Source organism: Lottia gigantea, assembly GCF_000327385.1.
Source record: "Lottia gigantea unplaced genomic scaffold LOTGIsca_88, whole genome shotgun sequence".
Classification (NCBI taxonomy): Eukaryota; Metazoa; Mollusca; class Gastropoda; family Lottiidae; genus Lottia; species Lottia gigantea.
In genome coordinates, this window is record NW_008710892.1 from 410,101 (window position 1) to 422,201 (window position 12,101).

The window sequence follows — 12,101 nt, forward strand, 5'->3', positions numbered from 1 at the left end:
GTCATTCAGGATTTGTATTACTATACAGGCCTATCAGTGTTATAAGAATGAATACAATACGGTAATTCATAATAATTGACGTATATCAAATCCCTGATTGGCTGTCTTTTCCTTTCACCAATTCGCTGATTTTTCGATAATTTAAAAACGTGTTATAGGATTGTAAGTTGTAGTGAAAAACTTTTAGTCATTATGACGATGATTTCGCAAGTTTAAAAATTACGAAGTTACCCTAATTTGAAATCCGTGAATTTAATTAAATATTAGGAGAGGAGAGTTCAGGGAAGTGTTCAGAATAGGGAAGTGTTCAGAATAGGAAATATCTGTAGATGCTAACATAAGGACTTTTTTTAGTTACCTGAATCAGGCAGGAATAAACGTAAGATAAAGAGATTATTAGCATAGTGACTTGAATACAAGAATATTGTTCATATGGTGCAGAACATTTTTATAAACAGTTTGATTAATTTTAGATATTTGTCAAGGAATAGACATAAAAAGTGAATTGTCGAGAATTTAGGAATATTTGTGGAATTCATCTCTTTAAAGATCTTGATGAAAGAATTGTGATAATTTTCCGAAAAAAAAGTTTAAAGGAACATAAATTGAAAATTTGGAGAACAGGACAACTTGGAAAATATGGATGCGATAAAAAGGGAGTTCAGATAAAATAATGGATATTGATATGAAATAATTATTGGATACATACCCATGCAAAGTGGTTAACGAAATTGTGAGATTTCGTATATTTAGAAACTTAAAAAATGGCGAATAGTGACCGATTTGACTGGCCAGACTTTGTGGTGCTTGGTGCCATGTTGGCCGTTTCTATATTCATTGGACTGTATCATGGATTCCGCAAAAAGAAACAATCTACGGACGAATATTTAATGGGCGGAAGGAACATGTCCTTTTTACCCGTCGCATTTTCAGTGATGGCAAGTTTCCTCTCCGCCATTTCTGTTCTTGGTGCCCCAGTGGAGATTTACACTTTTGGTGCTTCATTCTGGGTGAACGCACTTTCATATTTCATCTCGGTTCCCATCACTGCTCATGTCTTCATCCCGTTGTTCTTCAAACTCAAGATATCCAGCGCTTATGAGGTGAGTGAAGTAACTTTATTTTGAAAAAATGACGGCCATTTTGAAAATATTACGGTCATCTTGAAAATATGACTGCCATTTTGAAATGAAGTCAACCATTTTGAAATGTTGGAAACCATCTTAAAACTGTGCTAGCTATTTTGAAATTAGGTCAGCCATTTTGAAACTGTGTGAGCCATTTTGAAACAAGGTTAGTCATGTTGAAATAAGGTTAGTCATTTTGAAATTAGAGCCACCATTTTGAAAATTAAGGCAGCCATCTTGAAAATACTACAAATATCTTAACACTTGGCAGGCTGAAATGAAACATCAAAACCGAAATTATATTTTCTATCTTCTATCAAACGTATTGCACAATCAAAAGATAACCTATTTTATAAATCCCTTTTTTACTCGTTGAATAACAAATTACATAGTAAATACAACCCCTTTTTACCTGACCCCCTGACCCTAATTTCCTTGTCAATTCAGTATTTTAAAACCTTATTGACATTACTATCAAAGTCTTATGAGAAATTGAAGATCATACGATATAAATCAGATGCAATTTGCAGGTTGACAACCGAGAATAGGAAAATAGGTGACCTTGGCCATGACCTTCAGTTTCAATTGCACCTCTTTACAGTTTCCTCTCCATAAACAACTTAAAGAAAATATTGAATTAAAACGTGATTTAATTCTATCTAGAAAGTAGATCAAGATGATTATTTAGTCGAGTTTGCCGATAGAGTACTGCAACGACCTTAGAATAAGGAAGGTTAGCCAATCCCTTTGAAAAAACCCGAAACCAAATATCAAAAGCTGAATTTCGAACAGTAATATGGCGATAAATATTCGGAGCCTAGCATTAAGACCTATAACCATAACATATGAGCAATACCAGAAAGCCAATTAGCTTGGCGATTCTTAGAAATGAATATATCGAGTGGTTAATACGAGTACAAGGGGAATTCTTACGATGGCAATCACAAGTTGCTTATGGTTGCGAATAAGAAAAGTTTTAAACACAACTCGTAATCGCCTATGATGTGAAGGCGTCTTAAGATGCCCAATACACAAGTTGTGAAGATATATTATAATTGAAATACTCTTCCTATATTTTATTTCAACTCATATCAAAAGGTCACTCCTCGTGTCAAGTGCTTACAAAATATAACATCTAAATATTGAGAAATTTTAATACAAAAACTAGGATCCATCCTTCATTGTGGTTTCTTTTCAAACATCTTCTCAATGATACAGAATTGGTTTTGTATGAAACCTATTTTGTATCTTTAAGAAGATGTATGAAAAGAAACCACAATGAAGGATGGAGACACTGAAAGCATCGAGTTGCATCATTCAAACTGCAGGATCTAAGGGCCTTTGACTAAAGTCGTATCATAAAACACTTAGTTTTAGTGAAATTGCAGGAACCACAGACGTCCGATTGAAAATTGGAATGATGCACATTGATGCTATCATTGTCCCTGTCATGTATAAACAGTTTACAAAAACTCTTTACAATCCCTTTAAAGTGATACATAAGAGATTTTCTGGCCTTTGTATGCGTATTTGAGACACTGAAGGCTTCTACGTGTACCGTTCTGAATACTTATTGTAGACGAACTAGACGTCAGATTTCCATTCTAAAAATGAAGGACAGCTGATCTCGAGATCTACTAGTCAAGACGACCTTTGTAATTCCCAATAACTTTATAATTTTACTGCACCAAAACTCAATGCGTTTAGACCATTTTGCTCATATTAAGGACAGATTTCCATTCAAATGTTTAACAATTAAACTCCCCTTGGACTGTATGTCTATAAATATTGTATAAGATGTAGGACCTACAAAATCTGAGTAGGTCTGATTTCTCGAAGCAACCCTTGTTCTACTTGTACACTACAATAAGATGGGGTCCGTGTGTCGTTAAAATCAGAACACCATCAGTAATCCGAGAAACTTTAACCCTTTTCTTTGGCCGCGACAGGAGACTGTTAGTCCTTTGAGGTGCAAAAACAAAAGACATGAGAGGCTCTACACCTGGATTCTACACGACGATTGTACATTTCTCTCTGATCTTCTCAAAGGCGAGTCGCCATCAAGTTAATCTGTCAGAGTCTGTGGGTTGAAAGGGAGGAGTTTTTCGGACTAGAACAAGAATGGTCTAGTAGGAAGGGACAAAAAAAAGTAGGTCATTGTGCTTCAAAAAAAAAAAGATCTAAAGCTTTGGGTCAAGTTGCTTATAAATTTGAATATCCGTAGGCCTACTTCAAAAATTATTGTTATTAGCTCTTAAAACTAGAATGTCAACAAAGAAAAAGAACCAGAATAAAGTATGGCGCACATCATCCTTAAATCACAATAAATCCTCTTGGGTCAAGGTAGTCCCATACTGTTAGATTATTACCTAGATCTGTAAGTTTCCGGCTGTATGGATGTCCCACTGACATGAATGTAAACGATCAATAGACGATTTATTGTTAATCTGTAAAAACATGAAAGGGGTTGAAATTACGACCGAACTCACCTGAAAACATCGATTATTTACCATTGTGCATTAACTATCCCATGTTCTGCACTCGTAACAAATACTATCATAGTAATCAAATTAAATAGCTGGAGTTTTACGTTATTGGTTCCTGTAGGTGTATTCGATTATTATACCCAGAGTCGGAACCAAAGGGGCGCCCCCCCCCCCCCTCCTACCCTCGGACGTACAGCTTGCAGTCGCTTTTCAGTGTCAGTCCCTGCAATCAATATCACCGACAGAGGGAAACAAGGATTTAAAATTCGAAAACGTAACTCGACCTATGTTGGTATAGAATAAGTTACCTGACCGGCCGATCTGCTTTTTTGATTTTGCGGTGGATTACAATTTACACTCGCATAATGCGATTCGAAATATCAATAACTGCATTTAATCGGATTATAGGGGCACTATGACTTAATTCAATATCAAATTTCAATAAAAACAAACCAACCAAATAATCTAAACAAATAAAATATATGTTAAAACAGATAAAATCAAAACGTTCCAGTTTACACTTCGATTTTGATCAATAATCAATCATTTTTTTTATCACAAACATTTTCAGATTTTCTCACTTCATTCATTCAATTATAAAAACAACAAACACACTCGAAATGAGAATGAATTATCTCTTAATTAATTTCTATTGTTGATTATAATTGGATAAATAATAATAATTATTATTTTCAATAAAAATCTGAAATTTGCAGGACAATGAAAAAGCTGGAAGTCGGTTAATAGAAAAATGATGTAAGGGTAGTTTGGCGGTGCGTTTAGCGTGAACATACATGAAAATTGATGAGATGACGTAAAATGAAAATTAAACAAAATATATTATGTTCTACAAATCTGCTTTTTAATCATTTCGACACCAAAATCGGCTGGTGAAGACAATGAACACTATGCAGTGTGCAATGAGGGAAATTTTGCAAAGACAATCGATGGATTTATAATGTGCACAGCTTGAAGAAACCAGGATTTGCCAAAAATTGATATGATAGGCCTATTGAAATATGATGTTGCATGAGTCATGGTTCTACCCTGTGAACATTTTCCCTCACCCCACACTTCAAACTGTCGATCTTCATCAGCTAAAATAAGATACAGAGAAAGAAGACATAACGCTTCAATTTCTTTATGTTTATTATTCACGTTTTACATATTGCCAAACGTCTCTATTATATAACGATTAAACTCGTCTCTAGGTTGTAGGGAATTTTATGATCTGCGATTAACAAATTAGATATTTCGATTTGTCAACAAAGATCTTTCATTCTGTAAACAAATTAACAAAAAGATTATATAAACAAAATGAATTATGTAAACAATGTATTATGTGTAAACAATATTTCTAAGGTTTTGTACTAAATGAATATTATCAGTCAGCTGGGGGCCTTGAACACTATAGAAGCAACATTCACAAACAGACACAATTCAGTGATATGAATTCCTTTCAAAGAGCTGCAGAGAAAAAAATATCCTGGCTTCAGAACGTGTTCAGGGTTCAGGGTAAGCGAGCGTACTCTGCGTGCCCTGCCTCTACAACTAACGACGTTATAATCAAAATCAAGAAGCTGAAATCTTCGAAAAAAAAATACTTGAGCCCACATGCTTGTAGAGCAATAAAGACCGAGACATGCTTTATACATCGTATTCAACGTCCCTGACTGCAATTGCAAGACCCATTGCGATATTTGACTGAAAATTGGAATGGTACTTTTTGCATCATTACAATTTTCGGGCAACTGTTATGCAGTTCCAGAGATCATAGCAATGATAAACCGCATATGACGTCACTATTGCAAAAGCTGCTAATATCATACTAAGGACATTGTGATGGTGACGTCATCAAACAGCTAGTTTCAGTCTGTTAATTGAAATGGTGCAAATCAATGTTACATCAGTGTCCCTGATACACATAAAAGAGAATAGAAAACTGCTTTAAAACCATCTAATTATAATGACCGTTTTCGACCGACTTGCGGGTTCTCTGCCCTGTTAAAATATTAGTCTATTGTCATTAGGTATTTTACACTGTAAATATAACCTCGTGTTTTTAAACCAGAACTTGTTTGATATTTTGTTAAATTAAGCCAAGATAAAAGGGTACATAACTCGTCTATTTACTGTTAAATATTCAAGGCTAACTTTCTAAGTACAGTTAAGTCTGTGTTACAACACACACAGACGAGGTCGGACACAGGAATACTCTGAAGAGAAAACATCAAGGGGGGATGTTCCATGAATTGACCATAAACGAACCTTAGTGCAAATATAGTGCAAACCAAAGCTAAAGAAGGACCCTTCTCGCTTAGGACACCTGCAATTGTATAAATGCAGCAAAAGTTCGAGGGATTTCGACGCACCCCCTTTTCGAGTTCGATATTCAGATCTTATATCGTGTAGTCTTAACTTGAATGTCTAATAAACCGAGACCCCGTGTGCTACTTATCCTTCGACAGTTGGACAAAGAAACATAGTAAACTTATGCCGCTGTCCTGGCAAAATTTCCCTCATTGTACAGTGCATGTCGCTGCCCGTCTTCTTAAGAAGGTGCAGAAATGTAGGACGTAGCACTCCTTTCATTTATAATGTCTAATGAAAGGTCCTTCAATGTATAAATAGTGATATTAGATATAAATACACCTATATCAGACCATGTATCGTGTAACCCGGGCTTGAATGTCAATACCCTAATAAAAGGTGCAAATCGTGTTTATATTTGACAGTCTCTACTATGATATATTTTAATATGTAAATTTTCAGTTTTAAAGAGAATACTTTCTGTCAATATTTAGATTGCGGTTAAAGAATTTAAAGTAACACAACCCCATATTAAGTTTATTTAATTTCTTTGGCGGTACTGTTTAAATCCACTTGTTGTCATGCCACTGTATATCCCCACTACAATAGCCCAATCGGGATCAGAAATCCGTTTGATCCCAAACTTAAAGTTGCGCAAATGATTGAACACCGTTTCCATCTCTCATTCATGTGGAAATGTGGATTTCAGCCTTGGAATACACCAATTTGATAAGAAATTACCTACTTCTGGAGAGATTTACAAGATAAACAAATAATTCAAAAATGTAAAATTGTAGAGGGTGGTTCATTGCTGGTCTGAAATGTGGACGCAAAACTCAACATCTATAGTTTTTATCTTGTATATTTTCAGTATTTAGAGATGAGATTTAACAGAAAGATTAGACTCATGGGATGTTTCGTTTTTACAGTTCAAATGGTAAGACAAATCTTCCATATTTTTGAGGATTCTATTGGGGACGAGAATGCTGCTTTGGTCCCTGTTTAAAAACATCTTGAGGATTAAATAGGCCAGTCATGCAACTTGAAATCTGGTCCCTGCCTCTCATAAATTATATAATCCTCAGGAATTTAAATTCCATATCCTGTGATATCTTGAATTTACGTTTTATTTTTCAGATATTTTACATGGCGGTTGTGTTTTATGCTCCAGCATTGGCGTTTAGTCATGGTAAGTCAATAGAATGAGACACTGTCTAATTGGTGCTTATAAAAATCCGTACAAGCAAACAATTCCGACAATGAAAATCTCGTCCAAAGTATGGTAAAATCAAGAGTAATAGTAGTATAGTAGTGGACCCCTCCAAAGAGAAGTACCATCAGGTGTTTTGAAAAGCATGGTCTGCTTCGCGCACGACATCCGCAACTACTATAAAGGTACTTTTCCCCGAGAGAAAAGGCAAGAAAATAAGTTAACAAAATTTTAAATAAAACCAGAAGTATCATGAATTCAGTATATTAAGTTTATTGGCCTTGCCTTGAGTAAAATATTACAACTACTAAAATCAACAATTAACCATTATCACTTCGATATTGGTTTCATTGCCCCCAAACCTTCTGGCTGCATTACAATACAGATACATTTCTCATAATATCTAACTTCTGTCTTATTTCACAACTTACAAATATTAAAACAATACCTGAAGTTTGTTGTTACTCAGAATTTCACGATCTCCAGAAAAGCTGATCTTTTTTCATGTTTAGAATGTAGTGAGATACGTTGACGGACCTACCTCAGTGACGCATCACCGCCCTTCATTTCAGAGTTGTCATTGTCTCCCAAAACAAACATGTTGACAGAGCATCTAAATGACATACGTGTCTTATATGTGGCATTTATATTTTCTGGAAAAACTCACTATATCTTACAAGAGTTCAATTGGTCAAAGAATCTAATGTGATTTTAAAATCGAGGGTAATCATTGGCCAAGAATAGTGTTCAAATAAAAACAGCTCCACAATGTTTTATTGTAGTTTTCTTTATGACCGAGAAGTGAGGCAGACGTCTAATTGACTATCATCCAGTCCCACTTTGTCCTAGTCAAAGACAGGAGAAGTCTTGATGTCAGAGACTAACGTCTGATAACTCGTCGGTCAATTTACACGTGCGGCGGAGTGATACAAACACTTTAAATTGGGTTAATTAAATAAATCTCTCTGACATTTCACTCAGGGCTGATACAGTAACATGTTTATTTTCTTCTGGTAATGGCGATTATGTTGAGATGTCGGGAAGTTTATTATTACCGTTAAAACAGACAGTTCTAGAATGACGATATTTGTAACTGAGAAATTTGTTTAGATTCCACCGAATAACTCCTGGCATTGTGTGACCCCCTTTTCTAAATCTAGGTAAACAATGTATCAAAACAATAGACAAAACACTGCTTGCATTCATTGAATATAACAAACCAGATACATTGTTATATCTGTTAAGGTAAACCATAGAACTGTATCTCAGATATTTACGTCATCTGTTCGTATAAATTTAGGTCATCTGACGTCACGTTATTTGTCATTTCATGTCTACGTCACGTCATCAAACTTTGGTTGGCGTCATCTGTACACGAACGTCATCAGTACGTCATTTATCCGTGTTTTGTTTTCGTCGTTCCGTTATCATATTATGGTATCGTATATTTCAGTGAGTGGTTTGTCTCTATGGATTTCAGTTTTAGCAGTAGGTGCAGCATGTACAGTTTATACATCCGTCGTAAGTGCAACCTTATCCGTACTTAGCTTTAGAACAAAATCTCCGCATTAATGCTATACATTGGTTTTCATCCTAGTGGTATAAACAATAAGTGGAACCACAATCATGCTTTCCATTTACCAAACACATGTTGCAGTTCTGTCGTTGTATTTGCAGACTCGAGATGAAAATGAACCCGATATGTATTCGTTCAAAGTTTTCTACCGTTTGTCATAATACAAGAGTAGGACGGTGCTTTTCTGAAACACTTGCGATTGAGCTTGTCTTGTCTCAAGTTTTCTTACCACGATGAGCTGGAAGCAAATCCGATCTGTATTGTCTTTAAATATTTCTCACTTCTTTCTTCTAGGGAGGATTAAAGGCTGTGGTATGGACAGACGTCTTTCAGTTACTGGTGGTACTCTCTGGACTCTCAGCTCTGGTAATTAAGGGTACCCTGGATGTCGGAGGGCTGGGAACAGTCTGGGCTAGAGCTAAAGAAGGAGGAAGACTTGATGTCTTTAAGTAATTTGTTTTCTTATCTCTTAGATTTTTTTACCCTGACAAGGGTGGCAGCATCATTACTTTGGTATAAGGACAGTTTGCAGAGGACTGTTGTATTGATGTACTTTCGCCATTTCTCCTCAATACTTTTCCAATATGCACAGCTCTGCTAATATTGCTGAACACCCATGCAGAGGCTCAAAAATTATCAGTATCTCAAGTGGTAGAATCCCTCCAGAATGTTGTTACCCAGATTTCCTCGGTGTTCATTGTATCGTATTTGATTAGTTTTTCAATTTTTTCAGTTTTGATCCCGACCCCCGGGTACGCCATACCGTATGGAGTTTAATAATTGGGGGGTCTATCACTACCCTCAGTGTGTATGCTGTCAATCAAGCCATGGTACAGAGATATCTCTGTGTTAAAAATCTTAAAACTGCTCAAGGGTGAGTCGTCTTTATTCCGAAATTTTAAGATGGTTTCGAGAAGTTCAATCTAAATATATAAATTGAAGTAAGCCATACTCCTGGCAAACAGGCGTGCGTTGAGAGGTTCAGACTAGATAATTGAGTTCGTGAAGGTTTCTACGTTTATACGTGGTCATGAATGATTATATAGCTTCCTGAAAGGAAGGTGACAAACCTAATAACGAAGTGCCATCTGGAGTTGCTTGATAAATTTAAAGGTTTATCCAATTATATGTATTCCAGTATTTGTATTTTTTTTCAGGACGATATATTTCAATCTACCAGGGAATGTGATAACGACATCTCTCCTGTCTCTACTGGGACTGGTAGCTTACGCCAAATATAAAGATTGTGATCCTTTTAAAAGTGGGCGTATAACACAACTAGATCAGGTAAGTCGGCAGAGCCACAGAATACTAGTCACGGAAACACTCATTGGAGACAATGTGAGAATCTATAACCGATATGTAATAATATATTTGAATCGCTCGTTGATGATTATATAACACCTCATTTTGGAATCGATCTTAAAGGCTTCTCAAGCACCCTAGTTTATGCTGTTGGGTCGTACCACAAGAGCATCAATCTCCCTCATTCGAAACCAGAGATCCATGAAGTCTGTTCACTAAAAGGGATGTGGAGACAAGCAGGAAGATCAAATTTTCTTTTATTCTTTTTTCCATAGCTAGTTCCATTGATGGTTACAGAAACTCTTGGAGTGATTCCTGGAATGGCCGGGTTATTCGTTGCCTGTGTTTTTAGTGCTGCCTTAAGGTAAGGCATCTTATAACTCGCCTTTCTGTACAGTTTTTCTATGGTTGAAATGGACAATGCCAAAAACCGTACCACTAGGAGAAATTACACTCTCTTTGCTTGAAGCTGGTCGGCTTCATCAGCTAATTTTGGCTCTATTTCAGCACTGTGTCATCTGGTGTGAACGCTCTGTCGTTAGTCTACCTAGAGGATGTAGTGAAACCGGTTTATAAACTGTCCAGGGGAAAGCAGATTTCAGATCGAGCAGCAACCGTGATCTCGAAATGTTTGGGTAAGTCATGATGGAGGCAAGAAACCTCGCGCTCGAGCGTCAGGAACAATGCAGATTGTTGAGCTATATCGTACCACGAGCAGATTGAAAAACTATGCTCCCTGATTAGGGTTCTTCTGTGGACAGAATGATGTTTGTGGCAGTACTGTTGAGAACTTAATAAGCATTCATGATTCAGACGAATCTGTTTGTAACAGATACCATTGATGAGACAAGCGAGACATTCGCATCACTTGATGATTTTCTTCGACTTTGGTCGTTTTTTTCAACGCAGCTTCCGTTTTCCTTATGCTTGTCCAAATAAACTCATTTTATACTTGTGTGGAACTCAAAATGTTATTTCTTTTTCAGCAATATTTTTTGGTTGCTTGACAGTAGGACTGGCGTTTTTATCGAGTTTTATGGGAAGAACGATATTGAATATTGCTTTACGATCGTTTGGAATGACTGGTGGACCATTGTTGATGTTATTCCTTCTCGCCATGTTCTTCCCGTCTATTAATTCCTGGGTAAGGCATATTTTTCGCCCCGGAGTAGACTTTTTCAAGGGGGAGGGTGGGGATTATCATCCATGCCAATGACTAAGGGTAGTTGTTCACATTATCACCTGGTACCCCTTTACCGACCACACTCGGGGTGACATTTAAAAGAAAGCTTTACAATGGACATGGAAATACAGAGTTATTGGCATAGTATAGTCGACAGGACGTGTCTGAAACACTAATTTTTTTTAAAATGTGGCCTACCCTTGTTAGGGTAACTTCTGTTATGTTTGATGATACCCCAGGTTGGGAACTGGCGGGGCGGTAAGAATATTTCATTGGGCTCTGGTGGCATTTACAGCTTCCTTTTACAGCATATGGGCCTTGTCTACTCGTAGATTCTTAAGGTATGGTTAGGTCTACCATTCAAAAAGTTGAACTTTCTCAAAATGCATTCTTAAACTATTTGGGTTTCTTTTTCAGGGAGCCGGCGTAGGTTTAGTGTGTAGCTTATTATTTAGTTTCTGGTTAGGAATTGGTGCCATAATTCATCGCCCTCCTATGCCAGTGCTTTCGTTGGTAACAGACCAATGTCACGTGGCAGCTATAAACACTACAGTAGTCAATCTGACGTCAACTTTCATGACGTCGTCGTCAGTCACAGACGTCTATAATCTGACGTCAAACTTCACGAGTTCCACTGGTTCGTCAACTAGTGTTCACTCATCATACATGTAAGTCGGGAATAATAATAATTATATAGTTCTTAAAATATCTTCGCAATTTGCTGATAGAATTTTGGCATACATGCAATGATTATTGTGTTATAAGCAGTAAAAATGCCTAATTAGGCCTACTTTGTATCCGTATTTACATCACAGCGTCAAACAATGCATCGTATGTAGCTTAATTGACTATTAAAAGATTTCTAAATAGCTGTTAGAAAGGTTTATCAACTGTAAAGCAGATT

At 36.5% G+C, this 12,101-nt stretch overlaps 1 protein-coding gene across 1 annotated transcript; it reads left to right on the forward strand.

The window, feature by feature from the left end:
• Positions 1–764: 764 nt before the first annotated feature.
• On the forward strand, positions 765–11,869 carry LOTGIDRAFT_134119 (hypothetical protein; the record flags this gene model as incomplete). Its single annotated transcript, XM_009067984.1, has 11 exons — positions 765–1,103; positions 6,795–6,860; positions 7,061–7,112; positions 8,587–8,654; positions 9,004–9,158; positions 9,443–9,583; positions 9,867–9,996; positions 10,290–10,378; positions 10,522–10,649; positions 11,001–11,158; positions 11,615–11,869. 11 exons carry the CDS (start codon positions 765–767, stop codon positions 11,867–11,869), a joined length of 1,581 nt encoding a protein of 526 aa, XP_009066232.1.
• Positions 11,870–12,101: the final 232 nt, after the last annotated feature.